The 26,951-nt window shown below is 42.6% G+C and overlaps 1 protein-coding gene across 2 annotated transcripts in view; it reads right to left on the bottom strand.

The window, feature by feature from the left end:
- Positions 1-26,951, bottom strand: part of Dpy19l4 (dpy-19 like 4) — a 53,813-nt gene that overhangs the window by 5,030 nt on the left and 21,832 nt on the right. For both annotated transcript variants that reach the window (XM_050165350.1, XM_050165343.1), the window contains 10 exons: positions 25,370-25,501; positions 25,180-25,278; positions 24,452-24,525; positions 20,420-20,578; positions 18,200-18,319; positions 14,135-14,255; positions 11,345-11,401; positions 8,730-8,812; positions 5,637-5,769; positions 1,339-1,497 (listed from right to left, as the gene is read on the bottom strand). In XM_050165350.1, coding sequence (XP_050021307.1) covers positions 1,339-1,497; positions 5,637-5,769; positions 8,730-8,812; positions 11,345-11,401; positions 14,135-14,255; positions 18,200-18,319; positions 20,420-20,578; positions 24,452-24,525; positions 25,180-25,278; positions 25,370-25,501 — 1,137 coding nt within the window. The remainder of the gene's footprint in view (positions 1-1,338; positions 1,498-5,636; positions 5,770-8,729; positions 8,813-11,344; positions 11,402-14,134; positions 14,256-18,199; positions 18,320-20,419; positions 20,579-24,451; positions 24,526-25,179; positions 25,279-25,369; positions 25,502-26,951) is intronic.

Below are 26,951 nucleotides of genomic sequence, written 5' to 3'. Positions count from 1 at the left end.
CTGACATTGTTTCTACCACCTGTCACCAGCGCTCTGAAGAACTCACTCACACGGCTTCTAAGGATGAAAACCAACAACCATCTCCCGCCTATGCATTCGCCCAGTAAGCAAGCACACACGTGACATGGCCTAGTGTTTGGCTTTTACATTCCCATCTACAGTGCTCACCACCACAGCACAACTAAACCTAAGTTCTGTGGGTTTTCCATTACATCCGTGTGGGTGGTGTGTGTGTGTGTGTGTGTGTGAGAGAGAGAGAGGGGGGGGGGGGAACACAACTTTTAGAAGTGCTAGGGATGAACTCAGGTTGTCAGGCTTGGAAACACAAACCTTAACCCATGCTTGCTCGTGTCTATAATATTGTACACCTATTCCAGACACCAGACAACCAATGCCAATAGAAAAGTAGCTCAAGCCCACATCTGGCAACACATGAAAGAAATAATAAAGAAGTGGGCCCCAAAATAACATAAAGGCAACTTGATATGCCATTCTTTATTGATACCTATGGGAAGCCTGCCCCTTTCTGAACAGAAACAGAGGAGTGGATTGGGGAGGGGGGTGTGGAACTGCAGTCGGGATGTAAAATAAAATTTGAAAAAAAAATCTATCACCAATAAACCAAAATCACCTTATCAAGCATCCCTGAGAATATTCAAAATACACACATAAGTTTACAATGCAAGCTTACTGGGTCATGAAGACATGAAAATGGGAAATACGTTAAGATTTATTTTTATTCCATGTGTGTACTTTGTCTGAGGACACTGACTGGATGCATGAAGGGCATGTGCCCCCCACACACGAGCCCCATGTGTGCCCTGCACACATGCAGTGTGCTCAGAGGACAGAAGAGGGCATCAGACACCTCAGACTGAGTTACAGGAGGTTGTGAGCGGCTATGTGAGGCCCAAGACCTGAACCTGGGTCCTCTGATGAGGGCAAGAGGGGCTCGAAATGCTGAGCCACCTCTCCAATGCTGAAAGACAGCAATGTGAGAATAAGTTCTTCACCTACAAACTCGTCTTGGCTTATTAAGATGAACATGATCATTTCAGAAGGGGAAAGAAAGAAATCCTGGCTACAGTCTAGACAGAATTTGCCCTACAATTCAGAGTGATCTATTCATCTTTTCCTCAAGTCCTGCAGGAGTAAAAGCATCTACTCCCGTCGGTACTGGTTATTGGACTTGCAGACTCCCCTGCGGCCTCCTTGGTTACTAGGTAGCAGCAGTGTGAGGGTCACTTGCTGCAGCAGCGAAAATTCATGTAGGAAGATTATAAGGCCAAGTCAAGTCATTTTTCAAAGAAACAATCAGCTTTTCAAATGGTTACTTACATGTCCATTTGCAACATCTAATAAATCTTTAACCCTGCAGCCCCTCATGGTTCCCATCTCATTGCAGATGGCGTCTTCTACAATTAGGTAGTTAGCTTTGTAAGATGTTAGTATCTTATAAATGTCCTCAGCAGATCGCTTTGAATAGATCTGGTAAATCTGAAAGGAAATAATTAAGGCAAAATTTAAAAGACACTGAAAGCACCTGTTAATTAAAGATGCACAGCTTTAATAAGACACAGGGATGGAGAGCTGGTTCAGCAGCTAAGCGCATGACCTGCTCCTGCAGATGGCCAGCATCTAGTCAGGTAGTTCACAATGGCTGTAACTCCCTCTGCAGGGCGTATGATGTCCTCTTTAGGACCCCTCAGATGGCGGTGCTCACATGCACATGCCCCCACCCAGTATACACACAATTATAAGAAACAATTCAATCACATATAATTCACTAACTAGTGGTTTTTAGTATATTTACAAAGTCACACACCTACGGACACAGCTTTAGATCATCTGCATCATCCCAAAGAAGGTGTGGATCCTATTGATCACCCCCAACCCACCTGCCCTAGCCCTCTTTAACCAATAATTTACTCTGTTTCTACAAAAGTATAGATTCTAGACACCTGACACCCAAGGGTCTATAACATGGGATCCTTTGTGATCGACTTCCTCCACTTGGCACAAAGTTTGCCTAACTCGTCCATATTTAAGATATATAATATATAATCTTTCAGAGTCAAATATTTATTCTATTAACACAAGGATAAGACATTTTGTTTATCATCAGTTAGTAAGCGGTTTGGTTGCGTGTACTTGGGGGGCATTAGGAATAATGCACATGAGTGTTCACACAGGAGTTTGTACAGGGCACACATCTTCCTTTCCTCCAGGACTTTGAAAAGACTCTGACTAGTTTCCCACAAACTGTGTCTAGGGTTTGGTTCCAGCTATCTAAATCCTAAGTAATACTTGTTTGTCCTTTTTGTTTGTTTTTTGTGGCAGAGTCTCCACACACCCCTGGCAGTCCTTGACCTTGCTATGTAGACCAGGCTGCCCTACTCCCCATAACCCTCAGTGATGGGATCTAGTTGTGGATTTGACTTTCATTTTCCTGATGGTTAATGAAGTTATGCACCTCTTCATATGCAAATTAGCCACCTTTTCCTTTTTTGAAAAAAAAAATGCCTATACAAGTATTTTGCCTAGCTGAGTGGTAGTGGTGCACACCATTAATACCAGCACTTGAGAGGCAGATGCAGGCAGATCTCAGAAAGTTCAAGGTCAGCTTGGTCTACAAAGCTACAGAGAAACCCTGTTTCCAAAAAAAAAAAAAAAAAAAAAAAAGCTTCCTTTCAAAATTTAAATCTGATGCACCCTTCTGTCTCCAAATGAACCCAGACACAAGTAAAAATTAAACAAGAATCTTTTAAATAAAACTGCGAAACGGCAACATTACTAAGAGACTAGGAGAGTTTCCACCTTTCATATGATAAAGACTTTGAACCAAACACCTCATTCTGGGGACAGGACAGGGGCTATCCTACCCAGTGAAGGCGCTTACCAGCACCTCTGGTCTGCACCTGCTCCTTTCTCACAGAATTCTATCCCTAGTGATGCAACCAAATACGTCTCTAGATAGTCCTCTCCAGGCAGTCTTCCTGAGCTGACAATGTGTAAGAAATCATACAAAGATGAGCCTTGCATTATAGGCTAGAGATGCTGTCTTGCTAGAAACCCTGTCTCATCTGCACTATTGTGATTAGATAAAATCATCCAGTAACTACTACTGACTAGACACCATAAAGGAAGGCAAACTCTGAAAAAACAAAATATGATTACTATTCTTAGAGCCGAGTTCCATAAAACTTAAAACAAAATATTTATAACTGATTCTGAAACACCATACTAGGGAAAAGTCCTATCAAAAGAAGACAAAGAAGCTGGGCATTGTGGTAGCCTGGGCTACACAGTGAGATTTCTGTCTCAAAAACAAAAAGCTAGAGTTGATGGTTTCTTAGGAATTCTGTCCATATTCTACCCAACACCACCCTTTCTCTGAAGCACAGCAAACATCAACCAGACCACCTGTAGGTTCACCTCCCTCTGTCTTCCCTGCCTGGGTCCCTCTGTTCTCTGGTTGCTATCATTAACTTCCCCTTTGTCCATTTTCTAAACTTTTTTTTCTTCGCTGAATGACACAAAGTTTCACTTATAGTCCAGGCTGGCCTTGAACTTACTGCAATCCTTGCCTCTGTTTCCCAAAAGCTAGGATTAGAGACCAAGGAGCCACCTGGCAACAATCAACTCTAAACACAGGTTTCTCAACTGCCTCAAGGGCAACCAAAATTCCTCCACAGGTTCACAGAACCTGCCTCACTTTCTAGTTGGTACAAAGAAGTCTCAGCACACAATCACACATAATTTCATTTCTAAACAAGCATCTCACTAGTCTTCAATGACCGAATGTGTAATGAATTCTTAGGTTTTGTAGGCAAACTAATTCCTCCTGCCTCTGGACTCTTTGTAATGGACATGTATGTACACGCATGCACAGACAATCACAACCTAACAGTACATTCTGAGCACAGTGGAACATTCTCATAATCCCAGTACTTGCAGGTGTGGATGCAAGAGAATCATGAATTCAAGGTTAACCCTGACTACACGTACAACTTGAGACCCTCTTTCTAAATACAAAAAAACAAAAAATAGGCCTTTTGAAGTTTTACTGTTTTGGTAATTTAATTCTCCTCAGTAGGACGAACCATAACTATTATTTTTTAAAATATTTTTTAAATTATTTTTTATTTTTTTGTATATGGATGCTTTGCCTGCACGTATGTCTGTGCACCATGAGTGTACCCGATGCCTATGAAGACCAAAAGAGGACACTGAGTCCCCTGGAACTGGAGTTATAGACAGTGTGAGCTGCTATGTGGGTGCTGGGAATTGAGCCCCAGGTTCTCAGGAAGAGCAGTCAGTGCTCTTAACCACTAAGCCATCTCTCCAGCCCCCAAATTTATCATTTAAATCATAAGATTCAAAAAAAGACATTCTCTAAAGCACATTCTGATGTTATACAGAATTATTTATAAAAGCCCACACCGATAAAATAAAGCAGGCGGAACCCCACAGGTAGGTTAGTTGGCTGCTGACTGACTTTTGCAGTACTGAGGATTGAACCCAAAGACTTAGGGATGCCTGGCAAACAGCACCATTGAGTTACATTTTCTTTTTCCGAAAGCAATTGCTTCTTTCCTAGTTTGATCTTGAAATTGCCTCCATCTTCCAAATATCTTGCATTATAAGGATGCTAACATGTCTGGATAAATCAAAACAGTACATATGTGTTCATGATGGGCGGGGCAGGAGCATACACCAATTGATTTACTCAATCTTTTGCCATCTATTTTTGGGGGGTTTCTTTTTTTGTTTTTTTTTTTTTTTTTTGTTTGAGAGTTCTCTGTGTAAAGGCCCTAGCTGTCCTGGAGCTTTGCTCTGCAGACCCAGCTGGCCTTGAACTCACAGAGATCCCTACACCTCTGCCTCCTGCTGGGATTAAAGCTGTGCACCACCACCACCCACCCTCAACCCCCCCCTCCCCAGCACTCCACCTTATTTTGAGACAGGCTCTCATTCAATCTGGACGTCCCTGACTGGGCTAAAGTGGCTGGTCATCACGCCTCAAGGATCTTGTCCCTAACTCCCAGCACTGGGACAGAGGCACAGGCTGCCACACTTGGTCCTTAACACGGCTGCTCTGGCTGCAAACTCAGGTGCTCACACTTGATGGCGAGCAAATTACTCGCTGTGCTCCACAAACGCCCAGATTATATTCCTATGTTATCAGCACCTATTGAGATAGGAAATAACAGTTTTCTTCAACAATGTGAGAACCATGATACTTTTGAAGGTTGATGCCCCATTTTGTAATATTATCCAGCCATTCCACTGACAGAATTACAGAAACTACAGAGTGTAGCAACCCCTCACAAAACAGAGAGCTTAGCACTTTAATCCTGGGCTCTCTCTTGTGTGAATTAAGCAACAACTTTCACCTGTTTTCTGTCTCCTACTATGGTCTGGGCTAGTTTGGAACTCACTATGGAGCACAGACTGGCATCAGATTCACAGTGGCTCTCCTGTTTCAACCTGCCAACAACTTCTAGAAACTAAAGTGAACTACATCTTCTCAAACCGGATTTCCCTAGCTATCAAGAAGCACGTAGCAGTACAGAACAAGATTAAAATATAGTGTTACAATAACACATCCAAACGTAGAACCTGAAGTGGCTTACGTTTTCGTTTCTCTTGAGAAGATCGTCATCGCTGTAAAGTGGCAAGCTTGTCACCATCCAGCCGGTACATAGCTTGATCACACCCATTAACTGCGGGCTTCCTGCAAACACGGCTGCAACTGGAGCTTGCCTCCTATGAAGAACCAGAGAGTACATGATAAAGTGCAATATGCTACCATATGCTTTAGGATCACTGATTTATACCGACGCTCACATACCAGCTCCTTGCGATATACAGCACACAGTCCTCACCGCCAGTGCGGCTCACTTCACTATCACTACTAAAGAGCAGGCTAGATTGAACATCTACTTTATGCCAGCAGCTGTTTTCAGTACTGAAGATAAGGAAATTCTTAAAACCAAAGGACTGGAGGTAAGATACAAGAATACACTCACATCCCTGTTCTGCAAACATTAATCCACAGGACTCAAATCCTTACATATCCATCCACTGTCCTGCTGCTCCTGCTGACAGCAGTGTGGACCACAGAGTCCACTTACAGGGTGGGGAACAACAAATAACTTCCTCCCTCCTTCCTCCCATTTATTTTCACAGTGCTAGGATGAAACTTCACACCTCTGCGTAGGATCAGAGAGTATTTATCAGCCTGGAGAAAGGGCTCAGCACGTAAAGATGCTGCTGCCAAACTTGAAGCCATGAGCTTGACCCCAGGACCCATACAGTGGCAATAACTTGTCCTCTGACTTTTACACACATACCATGACACACACATGCTGTGGCACTTTTAGTGCAACTGGCTCACATAAGCTCATAGGGAGGCACTATTAGGTGTGGCTTTGTTGGAGAAAGGTATGGCCTTGAGGAAGTGTGTCACCAGGGGGGCAGGTTTTGTGGTCTCATGTATGCTCAAGATAAGGTCCAGTGGGACGCACCACTTCCTGTTGCTTTCTGATCAAGACCTAGCTAGCAGCATGTCTGCCTACACACCACCATGCTCCCCGCCATGATGACAATGGACTGAATCTCTAAAACTGTAAGTTAAATGTCTTTCTTATAAGAGTTGCCATGGCCATGGAGTCTCTTCACAACAGACCCTACCTAAGACACAAGCACAAATGCAATCTACCTGAGCTGTACCCCAGCCGGCCTTAATTATCTATTCACTCCGAGTATGTGCTATTCAGTACCTGGCTACTATGGACTGTGCACAGAGCTAAGCCAATGGAAGACTCAGGAGTAGGGAAACAGACTTAAGCCAAAATAATTACGAACAGACAACTACCCAATTATACAACATCCAACTGTTCAAGTCTTTGCCATGTCCACCCCCCCCACCCCCAACACACAAACACACCCCAACAGGGTTTCTCTGTGTAGCCCTAGCTATCCTGGAACTAGCTCTGTGGATCAGGCTGGTCTTGAAATCACAGAGATCCGCCTGCCTCTGCCTTCCGAGTGCTGGGATTAAGTATAAGTAGCAATGGTTAAGGTGACCTAAAAACATTTTTATATAAAGAATGCCTTTATAAGTAAGACTGCATTAAAAGAGCTAGTCTCACTTTTATTCACTCATTCCATAAACAAACTTGTCATTCTATAGATTCCAGGTTTGGCTCTTCCAGGCCTTTTTTTTTTTTTTTTTTTTTTTTTTTTTTGCGGCCGGGTGTGAGGGGTGAGACAGGGTTTCTCTGTAGCTTTGGAGCCTGTCCTGGAACTCGTTCTGAAGACTAGGCTGGCCTCGAACTCACAGAGACCCACCTGCCTGTCTACCAAGTGCTGGGCTTAAAGACGAGCGCCACCACAACCACCAGCCTCTTGTAGGACTTTTAAAAGTGTTTCGCCACTTCTTTTGTGTTTTGTTCCTTCACTTGATCTTTAACAACTTCCAACATAGTTATCTGGAAGTCTATCTAGGAGCAGACTGATCATAAAAATGGCTGCAGTAATTCTCTCCCTTAGCCATGGACATGGAGGGAATCCTAGCCATGAGGTTTCCTGGATCATAGTGATCCAGGACAATAGTGGCCAGTTTCATGTCAACTTGACACATGCTAGAGACATATTTAGGGGGAGGGACTCATTGAAAATGTCTCCATACGATTGGCAAGTCTGCGGTAGATTTTCTTGATTCATAATTGATGTGTGTGGACCCAGTTCACCCCTGAGAAGGCAGTCCTGAATGCTGTAAGAAAGCAGGCCTGGTAGCTGGGCAGTGATGGCGCACGCCTTTAATCCCAGCACTTGGAAGGCAGAGGCAGGTGGATCTCTGAATTCAAGACCAGCCTGGTCTACAAGAGCTAGTTCTAGGACAGCCAGGGCTGTTACATAGAGAAGCCCTGTCTTAACCACGGCCCTCTCCCCCAAAAGCAGGCAGAATAAGCCATGAAGAGCAGGCGAGTCTGTAGCACTCCTCCATGGCCTCTGCGTCAGCTCCTGCCTGCACATTCATGCCTGACTTCCTTCAGTGATGGTGTTTTATCGCAGCACACTATTAGAGACAGCAAGCTTCCACTGAACCATGGCCACTCTTTCTCTTGGGAATTCTCCAGCTACGACCTCATAAACAGGTGCACAGACCACTAGACCACAGGCCCAGTCAATCTGATCTCAGCTGACAACCAGCAAACACAGAGGAGGCCACCTGAGACCATCCAGTCCCACCTGAGCTGGCCGAGGCCGGGAGAATCTTCCCACTGTGCCACTACTTGTGAGTTCAGATCCATTACTACAAACTCAGAGATGAACCTGACTTTCTATTGTTATGGTTGTTTCTAACCGAGAGCTCACAAGCAGAGGAAGCACGGCTATTCTGGATATGCTGTTATTCAATGCTTTCCCCGACAATACAGACTTTCCTGAGTTCCAGAGTCATCCACCTTCGGCTGACGAGTAAGTAAAGGATGTCTGTCCCTGGAGGCCGGCCCACATTTCCGCTGTGTACAAAGGAGGGCTGCAAACCTCCACTTTCATACTTACCAGTGCCGTGCCAACATAAAGTACAGAGTGATGGCTCCTAAGTTTACAAGTGAATGTGGAGAACAATTCATTGAATACTGCCCCTTATCTCATGAGGTGGCACACAAAAACTGGTTAACGACAGTTAGCAACAGTCTTGGGAATGTGGTCCTTACTTTATCCAGGTCATGAGCTCCACTGTATCTGGATCATAGAATTCCTGTAGTTCTGTTAACTCTGTAATTAATCTCGGAAAAAACTAAAACACAAAACAAAATACCCAGAGGTGTAAGTAACTGGAAAGTTTAAAACTGTTTCAAAGTATTTCAAAAGACTAACTCCAAATACTGCTGACCTAGCAAAACTGCCTGGTCTCTGCCGTTTCCACTGACTTATTTCATCCTAAATAATTCTGTATTTCCTCTGTGCTTAGACTTTCAGTGCCCTGCAATCATCAGTTACAGCTTTCATGCATAGACATACTAAAGAATTAAAATTCCAAGACAAATACTTCTCAGGTTTATTGGCAATTAACTTCCTGTTACATTACATTCTCTTAAGTCAAACCCTTTTTCATTTCAGATATTAAAATTGAACTTACCAAAATCTGTTTAAATATTAAGACCTACTTATTCCTGGACACTTTTGTCAATGGTGAGCATGTACAACGGCATGGAAGAAAGGCTCAGGCTGATGAGACTGTAAGTGTGCAGCCCCAGCACCTGAGAAGCCAAGTCGGGAGGGTGACCACAAATTCAAGGCCAGCCTGGACCACGTGGTAAGACCTTGTCTCAAAAGACAGGCAAATGAGAGGCTGGAGAGATGGCTCAGAGGTTAAGAGCATTGCTTGCTCTTCCAAAGGTCCTGAGTTCAATTCCCAGCAACCACATGGTGGCTTACAGCCATCTATAATGAGGTCTGGTGCCCTCTTCTAGCCTGCAGGCATACATACAGACAGATTATTGTATACATAATAAATATTTTAAAAAAGGGAAAAAAAGACAAGCAAATGAAAGCAAAACTTTTTTTTGTTTGTTTACTTGTTTTGTTTTGGGAGCAGAGGTTGGTGGTGCATTGTCTTTAATTGCTTGCACCTGGGAGACAGAGGCAAGCAGATCTCTGAAGAGTTGGAGGCCAACCTAATCTACATAATAAAGTCTAAATCAGCCTTGGCTAAACAGTGAAGAACTGCTGGGGGGGGGGGGGGGGGAGGAAGGGAGGGAGAGAAAGGAAGAAAGAAAGAAGGAGAGAAAAGAAGGAAGGAAGGGAAAGAGAAAATTTGTTTGGGCTCTTTTGTTAGGTTCCTAATGTGGGAAAAGAAAAAAAAAGGCAATAGTAGCAGCATTAACAATATCAGCTTGACCACTTCCTAAATATAACCCCAATAGCACAGACACCGAGAGAAACAATAAATGGGACCTCCTGAAACTGAAAAGCTTCTGTAAAGCCAAGGACATGGTCAACAAGACAAAATGGCAGCCTACAGAATGGGAAAAGATCTTTACCAACCCTACAGCAGACAGAGGACTGACCTTCAAAATATACAAAGAACTCAAGAAATTGGTCATCAAAAGAACAAACAAACAAACAAACAATGGAGTACAGACCGAAACAGAGAAATCTAAAATGGCTGAAAAACACTTAAGGAAATGTTCAACATACTTAGCCATCAGAGAAATGCAAATCAAAACAACTCTGAGATTCCATCTTACACCTGTAACAATGGCCAAGATCATTAGGAAGCAACCTCCCTGAAAGCCCAGCAATACCACTTTTGGGTATATATCCAAAGGATGCTCAATCGTGCCAAAAGGACATGTGCTCAACTATGTTCATAGCAGCATTGTTTGTCACAGCCAGAACCTGGAAACAACCTAAATGCCTTTCGACCGAAGAATGGATAAGGAAAATGTGGTACATTTACACAATGGAGTACTACACAGCAGAGAAAAATAATGACATCATGAATTTTGCAGGCAAATAGATAGAGCTAGAAAACATCATATTGAGTGAGGTAACCCAGACCCAGAAAGACAATTATCACATGTACTCACTCATAAGTGGTTTTTAAACATAAATCAAAGAAAACTGGCCTACAATTCACAATCTCAAAGAACCTAGACAACAATGAGGACTCTAAGAGAGACATACATGGAATTAATCTACATGGGAAGTAGAAAAAGACAAGATTTTCTTGGGCCCATGGGAGAGACCTGAAGGGAGGGGAGAGGCAGGGAGGGAAGCAGAGAAAAATGTAGAGCTCAATAAAATCAATAGGAAGGAAGGAAGGAAGGAAGGAAGGAAGGAAGGAAGGAAGGAAGGAAGGAAGGAAGGAAGGAAGGAAGGAAGGAAGGAAGGAGATATTTTGAAGATAACTTTCTCTTCTTCTCACTCCCGGCTACCTGAATGGCAAAGCCACATTCATGTGCCTTATGAGACCTTAACATTTTATTCTAAAAGTTCAGGTCAATGCCGTAAGAAATTATAGGTACAATGACTGAGGGGGGGGAAGAAAAAAAAAACAACCAAAACCACACTTTTAGCTTGGGGGATGGGGGTTGGGAGGGTAGGTAGAGTGGGTAAATCCCTTTGAGTTCAAGGTCAGCTTGGTCTACACTGCAAGTTCCAGGATAGTCAGGACTATCACAAGGAGAAACCCTGTCTAGAAAATAAATAAATAAAATCAGATTTGTTAGTACCTTGTCTTGATAGAAGCTTCCTACACACATACATACATTTATTACTTTATAGATGAGTACATTTTCATAAAGTACAAATTCAGTTTTCTTACCTCTTTCCATAAACTAAGTCCTATAATAGTGGGCACAGCCATGCTTAGAATAAGAGCCTAAAATAGTAAAGCAAAAAGGGTTATGGGTAAACATTTTAGAATATATAGAGGTATTCAAACTGACACTATGACCAAGATAATATCCTTATAGTTAAAAATTCAATCACAGCCGGGCGGTGGTGACTCACGTCTTTAATCCCAGCACTCGGGAGGCAGAGGCAGGCGGATCTCTGTGAGTTCGAGGCCAGCCTGGTCGACAGAGCTAGTTCCAGGACAGGTTCCAAAGCTACACAGAGAAACCCTGTCTCAAAAAAACCAACCCCCCCCAAACAAACAAACAAACAAAAACACCCATTCAGTTAGAGACTGGCATGAGCGTGCACTGGTCTAAAGGGAGGTGAGTGAGGACGAGTGGTCTCGAACACACTGAAAGGGAAGAGGAACATGGCAACACCGCCTTTAATCCCAGCACCTGGAGGCAGAGGTAGATGAAACTGCACTCAAGGCCACCTTGTCTACAGAACTAGCTCCAATCCAACCAGAGCTACACAGTGAGACTCCATCTCAAGAAAACCAGACGGCTCAGCAGTTAAGAGTGCTTACGTCTCTTGCAGAGGACCAGGGGTCAGTTCCCAGTAACATGATGGCTCACTAATGTCCACAGGCATGTACGTGCACATACATGCACTAAAGCACATACATATACACATCGGTAATTTTTCAAGGAATGGTGGTGTGCACCTTTAATCTCAGCACTCTGGAGCCAGAGGCAGGGGAATCTCTGGTAGTTCAAGGTCAATCTGGTCTACACAGAGCGATTCTATCTCTAAAAAAATAACTTTTAAAATACTAAAAAAGTTAATGTTTAGTTGATCTGAATTTATGGTTGCCTGTATTTATAAAACTGAGACAGGCAAGAGGATTGAGGATTTGAGGCCAGTTAAGTGACTCTGCTTCATGGAACAAACTGGAAAACATTGCTTCTATAGTGATATTTCAAATAGCAAACATGTAAAACCTTTTTTTAAAGATTTATTAATTATCTATAATGTTCTCTGTCTGCAAGTCTGCCTGAACACCAGCAGAGGGCATCAGATCTCAATATAGATGGTTGTGAGTCACCATGTGGTTGCTGGGAATTGAATTCAGGACCTCTGGAAGAACAGTCAGTGCTCTCAACCTCTGAGCCATCTCTCTAGCCCCTAAATATGTAAAACTTATAAAGACTTTTCTAATTGGCAGGTGTATCTGGGTCTAAGTGCATGCATGTTGAATGCTGCTGCCTGAGGCGGCCTTCATAACACAATAGGAAATCTTGTAGAAATGAAGGCTACACCTCTTCTGCTATCTGTGGGAACACGAGAAGGGATCGGCCCTGCAAAGCAAAGCTGCAGGATCTCTATGACACAGGGCAACAGCAGTTTCTCTTAAACTTTATGTGGTTTTTTTGGGGAGGTGGAGAGGGGAGGCTGCAAGGGCAAAGAGTGGATATGAAGGGCGGTGAAATGAATGGGTTTGGGATACTTAACATGAACACCACGAAGAATAAATAAAAATATAGTTAAAAAATAAATAAAAGCTACAATAGTATCTTAAACATTTAAAAACAAACAAATGTCTTTGGATGGCTACCTTGCTCAGCCTTGGACTTTCCCCAAAGCAATGTCGTTTAGCAACTCTGACAAGTAGATGGAGGTGGAGAGGTGGGGAGGAGGGGAGGAGGGGAGGGAGTAGGAATTGGTGCTGGTATGTAAAATGAAAAAAGAGTTTGTTTTCTTTTTTAAAAATAAACTACATATATATAAGCAAACAAATGATTCTTATCATCCATAAGAGCAGTTAGGAAGAAATTCTAGTGGTATATCATATTACAGATTCATTTCAACTTTTCCCTTTTATTTTGTAAGTACATAAATGGAAATGCATTTGTTTAAACGAAAAATTATAAGCCAAGAGTAGTGCTCATGGTTGTATTTCCACTTTTTGAGGATTGCTGTGAGTCTGAGGATAACCTGAGCTATAAAGAAAAGCCCTGTCTCAAAATGAAACTGAAAGCTCGGTGTGGCGGTTGCACACCTATAAGCCCAGAACTTGGGTGTTGGAAGCAAGATCAGGAGTTCAAGGCCAGCCGAGCTACATCCAACCCCATCTCAAAAACAAATGAACAAACCATAGAACAGGGTACAGATGAGCCAGTGGAGAACCTGGTTAGCACTCAGGAGGTTCTGGATTCAGGCCCCAGCCCTGATATCCTAGCACCGAGAAGATGAAGGCAACAGACGCAGGAGATCAAGATCACCCTTCACTACCCAGCCAAGCACCCGGTCTGAACAAGAACAAGAAAAGAGAACTTTTAAAAATGTTTGTCATAGCTGGGTGGTGGTGCCCTGGCTCTCCTGGAACACACTCAGTAGACCAGACTGGCCTTGAACTCACAGAGATGGACCTGCCTCTGTCTCCTGAGTGCTGGGATTAAAGGAGTGAGCCACTATCACCCGGCACAAGAACAGCTCTTAGCAGAAATCATCCTCCTGATAATTCACGGCTCCATGTGTGCCCAGTCGATGGAATATTTTCCCAAGACAAACGCACAAGCAGGGGAAAATACCCATGGCTGGCACATGAGGAAAACTGCAGACAGAAACAACCAGCCATTGGCAGTCAGTGTAAAGCCCCACGGTCTTTCCCAGGTGGGGTCCCCGTCAGAGCTGTTCATCCAACAGGTCACCTGCTGTGATTATCTGACATAGCTGGTGGGTAAGCAGTACTGCACAGGAAACAATGGCTCACCAGCAGGATAGGGTGCACAGTCCTCAGCCGAAGCCACTTTAAGAGTGTCATCCACAGCTCAGGGGAGCAGACGCCAAACGCGGCCAGCATGCACACGTACGGGGTCCAGAGGAATTTCAAGCTGGAAAAAAGTAAGTCCCACACCAAAATGAGTCACATATCGTGCACTGTAACTGTCATTATCTGATTTCTCCTTTTCAAATTCTGTTTAACTAGCCACAGATATTATGGCAGAGTGAAAAATCTTTACTTCTAATGTTACCAACAGATCCGCTCCCAAATGGTTGTTTACTTTTGAGACAAGGACCCATAGTGGAGACCAGGCTGGCATCGAACTCACAGATCCACATGTCTCTGCCTCCAAGTGCTGGGATTATAGGTGTGCACCTCAAGGTGAAGCCCTCTTTCCTTCTTTTCTGAGACAGGGTGCCCTTCCTCAGTTGTCCAGGCTGTTCTGGAAATCACTATGTAGGCTGACATTTACCAGTGAGAGTCCCTTCCTCAGCCTTCTGAGATTACAGACATGAGCTACTGTGACTGGCTTTTCCTTTGGTTTTTGGGACAGGATCTCATCCTGCAGCCTAGGTTGTCTTCAAACTCAAGGTAATCCCTCAGCTTCAGCCTTCTGACTGCATGAGCTATCAAATCTGACTTTCCTTTTCATTCTTTTTATTTTTTTAACTTTATTTTTTAGGTTAGGTTTCAAGAATCAATGTCGGGGAAAGGAAGTAGTGATGTGGCCAGGTCAACAACCTTGAACTTCTGACACTTCTGCAAGCCTGCAGGCCAGAAGAGGGAACCAGATCTCATTACAGATGGTTGGGAGCCACCATGTGGTTGTTGGGATTTGAACTCAGGACCACTGGAAGAATAGCCAGAGCTCTTAATGACTGAGCTGTGTCTCTAGTCCCTTGAATTACAATTTAATAATAATAAATCATCATGCAGGGCTGGATAGATGGCTCAGTGGTTAAGAGCATTGCCTGCTCTTCCAAAGGTCCTGAGTTCAATTCCCAGCAACCACATGGTGGCTCACACCCATCTGTAAAGAGGTCCGGCGCCCTCTTCTGGCCTTCAGGCATACACACAGAGTATTGTATACATAATAAATAAATAAATATGAAAAAAAATCATCATGCAAAAAGCATCACCAGTTACCTTCCATCATATTTATTTTCACGCATTTCACTTATTGTGAATCAATGTTAATTTTCCACATAGTGCTCCGGCCTATGCCCTCTATTCCAAGGAAGGAAGCACCTGCCTGAAAGGGATGTCTCTGTAGAGATGGGATGGGTAGGCCAAGAATAAGAGTTATGCTAAGAACATGACTTATTGTGGGTTCCTGGGCACAGAGTATTAGTTCAATCTCTGGAAAGGCTTCACAATCAGGCCAGCCACACACATGGCCAACTTCCTGTGAGCACCAGTGACAACTGAACACAGATGGGCTTCCCTGACTGACAGCTGTGGCCCTTGTGTACGCTCTGTTCCTGTTCATGCATCTCCACAGCGTGAGGATAACTAGTGCCCTGTGCCGATGTCTCTCCTGAACCCCATTCTGTGGGTCTCCGTCTTCTGCTCATTATATAGACATGTGTTGCTGTAATGAGTAGCAAACGTGAAGACAATGACTATTCTGGTTGTGAATTCTAGCAATAGAACCAAGAATGTCTGGGGAACTTCTAAACTTGTGGTTGGTTTCAAAAGTAGGGATGGCCTTAAGGAGACCTGAACACTGCACTTGCATCTTAAGCATCCCATCTTATTTGCCACAACTGACTTACATATAAAAACGTAAGCCTCTGCTTGGGCCAGGAGCACAGACACTGTTTGCCTAGCATGTGCGAGGTCCTGGGTTCAATACCTAGTGGTGCACAAAAAGGGGAAACAGATTTTTGAGGTTCTCAAGCTCAAGGCGAGAAAAAACAAAACAGCAACAACAAAACCTTAGGTTAAGAAATACATTTTCATGAAGTTTATTAACATGTTGGTATGAATTTATTTACAAGTAGGAATAAGGGAGATATGAAAACCAAAAACTTACAAATAAATTAGAGATGTCAATTTTAGAGGTTTTGTTGTTGTTGTTTCTGTTTCCTTATTAAGAAACAGTCTCACTATATAGCCCTGACTGGTCTAGAAATCAATGTGTAGGCCTTGAACTCCCAGAAAGCAACCTGCCTTTGCCTCCTACGTGACTGTGACATAACTTATCTGAATATTAATAGCAGTATCGACATGACGGACATATGACAGTGATCCCACAAGGTAATATTGCCTAGTGAGGTCATTGATGGTGCTAGTCAGAGCAGGCACACCTACGAAGTTCACATAACAGACTGCATGCAGATACCTCCCTTAGCAAAGTTAAAAACATACAATAACAGGATAATTAGAGAGAAATGTAAACATCTGGCTTGCCTATACTTAAGGGCATCAAGGGTTCATTTATCATTTAAAAGCAATAAAAACAATGAAAACAGTCAGGCTGTGGTGGTGCACACCTTTAATCCCAGCACTCAGGAGGCAGAGGCAGGGGAATGTCTGTGTTTAAGGCCAGCCTGGTCAACAGAGAGAGTTCCAGGACAGGCACCAAAGCTAGACAGAAACCCTGTCTCAAAAAAACAAACGAACAAAAAAATAAAGACATGGAAAAAAAACAAAAGAACCGCACCCCACTTCAGCCCGCCACAGCCCTGTTGTGAGGCCACCATAGGTAACTGTCCTCCACCCTGCTTCCTACCAGAGCTTGGCAGTGGGGTCCCTCTGCCTGGAGTGCTCACAAATCCACCTTTGCCCACTCTTCAGGCCCCACTTAGGCACCTTTTCCAGTCCCGTCCACGGCCCCATTCACCCTCCCTTCAACTATCAAGTTATGACTTCAGCCTGTGTAATTCACATCTGCTGGCTCATTAGTCAAGTTACACAGAGTAGAAACCCTGCGTTCACGTCACTTACTACTGTACTTTACATATTTAGGACAATGCATGAATCTTAGAAGACATTCAAGAGTGTTTCAGTTTGCCATATTATAAAAATCTTTGTTAAACCCGGCGGCGGTGGCGCACGCCTTTAAGCCCAGCACTCGGGAGACAGAGGCAGGCGGATCTCTGTGAGTTCGAAACCAGCCTGGTCTACAAAGCGAGTTTCAGGCCAGGCTCCAAAGCCACGGAGAAACCCTGTCTCAAAAACCCAAAGCAAAAAAATCAAAAACAGGGCTGGGGAGATGGCTCAGAGGTTAAGAGCACTGGCTGCTCTTCCAGAGGTCTTGAGTTCAATTCCCAGCAACCACATGATAGCTCACAACCATCTGTACTGAGATCTGATGCCCTCCTCTGGCATGCCGGCATACATCGAGGCAGAATGCTGTATACATAATAAATAAATAAATCTTTAAAAAAAAAAAAAAAAAAAGAGGGGGCTGGAGAGATGGCTCAGCTGTTAAGAGCATTGCTTGCTCTTCAAAAGGACCTGAGTTCAACTCCCAGCAACCACATGGTGGCTCACAACCATCTGTAGAGAGGTCTGGTGTCCTCTTCTGGCCTGCAGGCATATATGCAAACAGAGTACTGTATCCATAATAAATAAATATTTAAAAAAAAAAAAGAAAAGAAAAAATCAAAAACAGGGACTGGAGAGATGGCTCCAGAGATTCAGAGCATTGCCTGCTCTTCCAAAGGTCCCTCTTCTGGCCTGCAGGCATACACACAGACAGAATATTGTATATATAATAAACAAATAAATATTTTTTTAAAAAAAGAAAAATCAAAAACAAAAAACAAAACAAAAAAAAACCTTTGCTAAATTTATTTATATTTTAAAAGTTTGTAATTTTTGTTGTTGTTACTGGTGTTTGGTTTTTGAGACAGGGTTTCTCTGTGTAGCCCTCCCTGGCTGTCCTGGAATTCACTATGTAGACCAGGCTGGCTGGAACCCGTAGATCTGCCCACCCCTGCCTACCGAGTGCTGGGATTAAATTCACAAACTGTTTTAAATGTACTCACAAGCTATCCGTAGAGAGGATAAGTTTTATAGCAATAACTGATAAATAAATGAACTTACCCTTCCATCAGCATTGCAAGAGAACCCAGTATAAGACTATGAAAGACATGATAAATGATTTCTGGCCTTTCTCCAATTCTCCCGTCTTCAAGAGTTACCATTTCTTTCTGGGATTTACCACTATATAAAGGAAATATGTTTTTAACAGTTTGGAAAAATATACACGGAAAATCAAAGATACATTATCATCTTTGAAGGCTATACCTAAAACTGAATTTCTTCTCCTTCTCTAAGATCCCTTATGCCTGAACTAGCAATGCTAGCCATGACACTTAGACTGCAGAGCTAAGGAGCTATGCTTAACCATCATCCTGCTTCTGTTTGTTTGCTTTGTTTTTGTTGCTGTTTGGATGAAGGGCTTCACCATTAGCTCAGGCTGGACCTAGAACATATTCTGTTGCTAAGCTTGTCTCTACTCCAGGCAATCCTTTTGCTTTAGGCTATACAGAGTTGAGACTACGGGTCTTCAAGATACTTTTTTCTTTTATTATAGCGTTGGGGTCACCAAGCATAGGTCTTTATACATGTGTTGTACATATTGTCTGCCTGTAAGGAAGCATGCACTCTACAAGCAGGGAAACTGACTGGGAACTAACTACTAGTAATTCTTTCTTTCTTTCTTTTTTTTTTTTGGTTTTCGAGACAGGGTTTCTCTGTGATTTTGGAGCCTGTCCTGGAACTAGCTCTTGTAGACCAGGCTGGTCTCGAACTCACAGAGATCCCCCTGCCTCTGCCTCCCGAGTGCTGGGATTAAAGGCGTGTGCCACCACTGCCCAGCTAGTAATTCTTACGTGTATTCTTACATGTTTGGTTAGTCTGACTAGCTCTGAATTTGGTATGTAGGCTAGGCTGGCCTTGAACTAGGCCCTTACTGCTCAAGTGCTAAAATTACAAACATACACAACCACCTTTCTAGCATAATAAACATATCAATACACATAATTATAATGATGCTATTATAAATTAATATATTAATACATTTGTATTAATAATATAAAATAAATGTTCATAATTAATGTCAATAACATTTGAAATTATTAATTACATTTAATAATATATTAAATATGGTTAACATACATAGTTATTTTTATTTTGTTATTGTTTTGATTTTGCTTTTGTTTCTTTTTTTTAAAGATTTATTTATTTATTATGTATACAGTATTCTGTCTGCATGTATTCCTGCAGGCCAGAAGAGGGCACCAGACCTCATTACAGATGGCTGTGAGCCACCATGTGGGTGCTGGGAATTGAACTCAGGACCTCTGGAAGAGCAGTCAGTGCTCCTAACCTCTGAGCCACCTCTCCAGCTCCCTTGTTTCATTTTTTTGAGACAGGTTCTCACTATGTGGCCTAGTGCAGGCTGCCCTTAAATTCACAATTCTCCTAGCTCAGCCTCCTGAGTGCTTGGATTATAGGCATGACCTATCATACTCAGAAAAATTGACAGCAATTATATAATTACATTGAAATGAAAGTACTAGTGTGATTTGTACTGTAATATCTATAAAAATGTTTCAATCTCCCAAGATAGGGTTATCCTTTATAGTCCTGGCTATACTGGAACTTGCTGTGTAGATCAGGTTGGCCTCAAAATCATAGATCAGCCTACTTCAGCCTCCTAAGTGCTAGGATTAAAGCCATGCACCATCATATCCAGTCAAATATATTATTTTTAATTCAATAAAAATTTTAGTAAATTAGTAAGTCTGCAAAAGCTTAATCTATTACTTACATATTTGTTTATCCAAGCTGGATTCTAAATCTTCACTGAATAACGTTAACCTGAGCTTTTCTGATTAATTTATAATGACCAACGACAAAAGACCAGAATCAGAGGCTCTAAACCCAACAGTGCTGAGATGGAGGTGGCACACACCTGCAGTTTTCAGTGATCTGGATGCTGAGTCAGGAGGGTTGCTGGGGGAATCTAAGCTCGGTGTCACCTGTGGCAGCATGGCAGACCCTTTCTCTTCCTTTCCTCCTCAAGAGTGGAACCCAAGCAGGCTAGCTAAGTGCTCTGCCATAGCACTGCACCCCAAGTCCTGAACCCAGTCTCCAAAAAACAGCTGGGTCTGAGTACAACTTGGTGACGGAGCAGAAGCTCAATGTTCACAAGGCCCTGGGCTATCAAAGCCCAGCACCAGACCAACAGAGGCACACACACCCATGCACTACTTAAAGTATTTAGTATCTTTACAACTGATTATTATAAACACTTACTTCATCCTCCGAAAAATAACTTGTGTCATAGAAAGAAGACAAATAATTAACACTAAAATATAGAATGGTAATAGGGAAGATTGTGTCAGTCGTAAGAAGAAATCCTGAGACGGTGCCTGGAGAGACTCCTGACAGAGCAGCCAGTTCAGTGTGAAATTCCTACAAGAGACAAAATGTGTGCTGTTAGACTCACACGTGCTTTAAGCACTGAACATAAAGGTATTTTAAAAATCCCAGTAAACGGAGACAAAACACATTTTCTAAAACCACTCGTCGTGACAGCAAGGATGCAGTTATACATGAAGAGGAGGTCTGGCTACTACAAAGCACCCGCCTTCATCTAAACTTCTCACAATCTAACACTGCTGCTTCTCCTACCAGAGTCACAGTTTGTAAACCAAAAACCACATTCCCAACAGCACAGTGTTCTGGGGTGGAGGTCAGAGGAACTCATTAGGTCATGGACTGATGGACTCATAATGGGACGGCATCATTGGGAGGTAGGAAAACTTTAAAAGATGGGGCCTTGCTGTGGGAGATGCTCTTGTATACTGTAAAGATTTGTCACTCGTATTGGTTTAATAAAATACTGACTGGCCAATAGCCAGGCAGGAAATATAGGCAGGGTGACAAGACTAAGAGAATTCTGGGAAGAGGAAAGGCAGAGATGCAGTCGTCAGCCAGACACAGAGGAAGCAAGATGAGACTGCCTGAGAAAAGATACCAAGCCATTCAACTACATATAGACAAGAATTATGGGTTAATTTAAGCTGCAAGAGCTAGTTAACAATAAGCCTGAGTAATAGGCCAAGCAGTTTATAATTAACATAAGCCTCTATGTGTTTCTTTGGAACTGAACGGCTGTGGGACCATTAGGACAGAAGCTTCTGTCTACAGAGCCTTTCTGGAGAAAGTCAGTCCCCAGACGGATGCCTCTGAAGTACACATCTTGTCCCCGCCCCTTCCTTCTCTCTCTGCTTCCTAACCTCTTTCATTACAAGCTAGTCGCCATGGATCAGAAACAGTGAACCAAATGACCATGAACAGTCATGATCTATGAAACTGGGGCCAGTAAGATAGCTTGCTGGGTAAAGGCTCATGTTGTCAAGCCTGAAAACCTGAGTTCAATGTCACACACACACACACACTTTTTATTTTTTTTGGTTTTCAGAGACAGGGTTTCTCTGCATCTTTGGACCCTGGCTTCAAACTCACAGAGATCTGACTGCTTCTGCCACCTGAGTGCTGGGATTAAAGACGTGCGCCACCATCACTCAGCATCACAATTTTTACCACTGGGCCACACTCCCAAGTAAGAGATGGAGTGCTGCTTAGAGTGCTCATGGTACACTTGAAGAGCTGGCTCAGCAGTTAACAGCACAAGCTGCTCTTCCGTAGGACTTGGGTTTGGCTGCCAGCACCCACATGGCAGCTCACAATCTGCTGTAATTCCAGTTCCAGGGGACCTAATGCCCTCTCCTCGGGCACCTGCATGTATATGGTGCACATACATGCACTAAGACTTACAACCATCTGTGGCTCCAGTTCCAGGGGATCCAGTACCTTCTGGGCACTTGTACACATGTGTTGCACATCATACATGCAGGCAAACACTCATTCATATAAAATAACAAAATTTTAAAAGTGTTCATGGGTAGGTTCAAATGTCTATTTCAAAAATGACTTGACTTTAAAAAACAAATTGAAGCCTGAAAATGTGCCAAGCAGGAAAATAGCAGTAATAGATGTTACCAAAATATCTCATATTGGGGCTGAAGATGCTATTACTGTTGTTATTTTACGTCACGGTGTCATGTATCCCACGGCTTCATCAACACCAGTTCTCTATGTAGGGGAGGATGACCTTGATCACTCATTTGCCAGTTTCCATCTTACCAAGTAATACCAGGACTACAGGCATGTGCTACCACACACAGCTTACATGGTGCTGGGGAATGAACCCAGGGATGTATACAACTGCAGTCCCAAAACTAAAATCAGAGACAGGTAACTCTGAGTTCGAGGCCAGACTGGTCTACAAAAATCAACAGAACAGCCAGGGCACTCAGAGAGGGTGGGGTAGTCAACGGAAAAAAGAGCTCTCACTGTCCATGCACCAGGCCATTAGCGTCTCCTCAAGGATCCTGTCTAGTGAATAAATATACATCAAACATTTCATTTGCTAACTGTGCTATATAGAATAACAAGAAATTCAATCTACAATCCTATTTAATCATAAAAGTAACAAAGATTTCAACCTTTCCTAGAATATGAGACATGTGTAAGCAAACATCTGTTAGACAATACTATCAGGACAGTTTCATAAAGCAACAACTACTAGAAACACAACATTTAGTTGTTGGTTTCTTTTTTGTTTGTTTGTTTGTTTTGTTTTGTTTTATTGAGACAGGGTCTCTCTGTGTAGCTTTGGAGCCTGTTCTCGAACTTGCTCTGTAGACCAAGCTGGTCACAGAGATCCACCTGCCTCTGCCTCCCAAGTGCTAAGATGAAAGGTGTGCGCCACCACTGCCTGGCCTAACATTATTTTTTAATTAAAATTAAAATTTAATTTAAAAAAATTTTTAAAAATTAAATTTTTAAAATAAAACCCAGTCAGCTTTTGGTCTTATTATTATAAACCCAATGACTGTTATATGAAACAAATACTCCCCTGTCTCCCTCTGCCCTTTCCTCTTCTTTAGCAGTATTAGAAATCAAATGCAGGACCTCTCACATGCGAGGCAAATGCTTGATCACTAAGCAACATTCCAAGCCTGCTCCTGTGCTTTTTAAAGATAAACACATGCTGTATACACGTGGTTACTGGCTGCTTTAGTTCTGTTTCTGCAGTGTTGAAGATGAAACCTAGGGCTGCTTACCTGCCAGCATTCTACCCCTTTACTACCTCTCCAGCCACGACGGCTAATTACTCTAAGTTTAGACTGTGCCATTAATCGTAACCAAAGGTAAGACTTGAAAATACTATGAGAGAGCTGGAGAGATGGCTTGGTGGTTATTAGCACTCGAGGCTCTTGCAGAGGACCTAAGTTCAGTCTCAGTTCCTTTATCAGGTGGAGCTGAGACTCTCACAGCCACCTGCAACTCCAGCACCAGAGAATTTGGTCCCTTCATTCACCTGCACATGCAAGCTGCCACACACATACATATGAATAAAAATAAGAGTCGGGCGATGGTGCTGGACGCCTTTAATCCCAGCACTTGGGAGGCAGAGGCAGGCGGATCTCTGAATTCGAGACCAGCCTGGTCTACAGAGTGAGTTCCAGGACAGCTAGGCCTACACAGGGCCCCATAACCTGAGTCTGACTGCCAGGACTCCTGGTGGAAGAAAAGAACTAACTCTCTAGACGGGTGGTAGTGGTGGCGCACACCTTTAATCCCAACATTAGGGAGGCAGAGGCAGGCGGATCTCTGCATGTTTGAGGCCAGCCTGGTCTGCAAGAGCTAGTTCCAGGACAGGCCAAAACAATAAAAAGAACTAACTCTCAAAACCTACCCTGTGATCCTGACATGTGCTGTGGCAAACTCATGTTTACACACATATACAACATATCCATATACAACAATGAAGATTGTTAAATAGGAATACTATAATGCTGTTAGAAGTTTAAGTGTATCTACTTTTTAGGAGACTAGAAATGTATTTATACTGTGTGTGAGGTATTCAAACCATGTGCCAAGCATGCTGACCATGAGTTTTTCCTGCAGTGTTGGGTGTAGAACTAGGGCCCCGTGCATAGTAGGCCAATGCACTACCACCCCCCTCTAATCCAAAAATCAATGGCATGTCTTTTCTATAGAGCTAGGGCTATAGTTTTGGGGTAGGACATTGCCTATAACTCACAAGACCCTGGAGACTATCCTTAATACCACAAAACAAAAAAGTAATCTTCTACATAATATCCAAAACTATTTTCTAAGCAACATGTAACAAGGCACACACTCCCTCCATCAAGGGTTCTTTTTATTTTCTAGGTGCTACAGATTAGGTGAACTTGCAAATGTGAAACTTACTTAGTCACATTTAGTCCAAATTTTACTTCAAGAAATTTTAGCACATGCTCATTTTCTTTGTGTGGGACAAATGTCTAGAAGAGAGAGAATCAGGCAGTCAGGCATCACGGACACGACACGCCACTCTCACAGAAAACATTACGTAAACAAAGAATGCTTCCCATGCCTAATGCTTTCTTCTTTTTTTATTTTTTGGTTTTTCGAGACAGGGTTTCTCCATCTAGCTCTGGCTATTGTAGAATATGCTCTATAGACCAGGTTGGCCTCAAACTCAAGAGATCTGCCTGTTTCTGCCTCCCGAGTGTTGAGATTAAAGGCGTGCACCACCACCATCCAGATATGTCTATGCTTTTAATATACTTATTTTCAGTTACTAATGATAGAAAACACAGCCTGATTAAAAGAACGGTGAATTAAATAGCACACAATGTCTACTATGAACACATTTACTGTATGCTTAGGCAAAAATGAAATGGCATTTTTAGAGGATGAAAATAACAACCTAGGAAAGCTAATTCAAATAATCCCTGCTCCTGCAGAAATTTTTGTTGATTCATTTGATTTTTGACACAGTCTGATGTAGAGGACACTAGCCTCAAACTCCCTGTATCACTGAAGATAATTTTGTATGTACTCTATTCCTTTGTTAGATTATCATTCTCATTAAAGCTGGCCTAATATATTTCTCTACTCAAATTAATCAAGAAATAAATCTCAGAGTTCCTTACCTTCATTATCAAATTCAAGGTCAGTGGCAGAGTACATACCAAATAAAACTTAAACACTTTGATTACTTTAGCCACAAAAGTTCCTTTTTTCCCATTCAGCTACAAAAGAAAAACATTACATGAACAAAAGGAGTTGTAAAATTAATGATCTAAAATGAGGCTACTTTTTAAAAACAGCAATGTTGATTACCTGAAGGCACTTAATTAGCATTAACGCGCCTACTAAACTCAACAAAGGAGACACCAATAGAGCTGGATTCTCAAACTGTAGTAAATACCCAAGGAAAAGGGAAAATATGTAGATTTTATACACCTCGTAAATCTGTTGGAACAAAATAAAGTAGAAGAGAATAAAATTAATTTTAAAAATCATAATTCTAAGCAAATGTTCCGTTATACGTTAAGGTAATGCCAGGAAATGTTCAATCTGTAGGTTTTGGTTTCTAGACAGAGTTCCTGGCTATAGGAACTCACTCTGTAGACCAGGCTGGCCTTGAACTCACTGAGATTCACCTGCCTCTGTCTCCCAAGTGCCAGGACAAAGGCGTGCATTACCACCACCCAGCTTCAATCTGTATTTTTACCGTTGTAGTTTATAATGAATTTACCAATTTCTTCTTAGCATCCTATGGGAAAAGTAAAGAGCTCTAAACTCACAAGTGAGAGCTAAAGAACCTTGTTTAATACCGTACTTGAATCGGGTTGGTTTTTCTGCTATCAAGTCGGTTCTGTGTAGGTGAGGTGCAGCACTGTCAGCAAACATAGATGGCTATGCAGGGGGATTATGAGGAAAGGCCAGCTTGAACTATATGGCAAGAACTTGTCTCAAAAAAATTAAAAAAGGCACCTGGTGGTGATGGCAGCACATGGTTTTAATCCCAGCACTCGGGAGGCCAATCTCTGTGAGTTCGAGGCCAGCCTAGTCTACAGAGAGAGTTCCAAGATAGCCAGGGCTAAGTAGAAAAACCCTATCTGGAAAAAAACAAAAGAAAACAAAACATAACTTAAAAAAATAATAATAAATAAATCTGAAAAGAGATTTCACTGTTAACAAGTCATGATACCCTCGGAGACGCTAGCATGCCTCAGTATAATAGTCTTCTGGTGTTGGTAATGTGCAATTCTTGGCTAATTCCATACAAGTGTGGGCAGGAACAGAGGAGCCCTCAGCTGCGCAGCCCACTTCTCCCTTCTAGATGAAGCTCTGGCAATAGGACAGCTTCAGGGAAAGTGCAGAGCTGGAAGGAGATGTTCGCTCTCTTCCTGCTTCTTGTTGGCTTGCACTTTCTCCAAACCTTACCTAAGACCGTCAGTTCTTGATCCCAACAGACCTCTTCCTGCTGAAGCTGAGAAGACAGGTGTAATTTCCAAACTTGGTCATGTGTTCCATCCCTCTTGCTTCCAGTGGTCGCTACTTCCATAATACCGTAGGGCCCCTATTACCACCACCCTTTCAACTGACCAATGAAGACAACAACTTTGCTCTTGATTAATGACTGTTCTGGAAGGTGGAAAGGGTTAAGGGTTCTGGTGTGACAACTAAACTGGGTCCTCCGCACGGTAAGCACAGGGCGCTGCCACTCAACTTGGCACACAGTCCTGGCTATTAAATCTTTACAATAGGTTCTTTCTGTTAATTAGTTTAAATCGTGATGCTCATCAGAGTTCTGAACAGCTGAGAATAATGGATGGAGATATAGAAAAGGTTTTGAGAGACAATGCTGTAAAATCACTAGTTTTTGTATTTAAATTCCTCATTTGAAAATGTCACA

The sequence above is a fragment of the Alexandromys fortis genome, unplaced genomic scaffold (assembly GCF_014885135.2).
Source record: "Alexandromys fortis isolate MF-2015 unplaced genomic scaffold, M_Fortis_MF-2015_v1.1 scaffold_18, whole genome shotgun sequence".
Classification (NCBI taxonomy): domain Eukaryota; kingdom Metazoa; phylum Chordata; class Mammalia; order Rodentia; family Cricetidae; genus Alexandromys; species Alexandromys fortis.
Note: the sequence above shows the minus strand (reverse complement) of the source record. Positions and strands in the feature narration are given on the sequence as shown.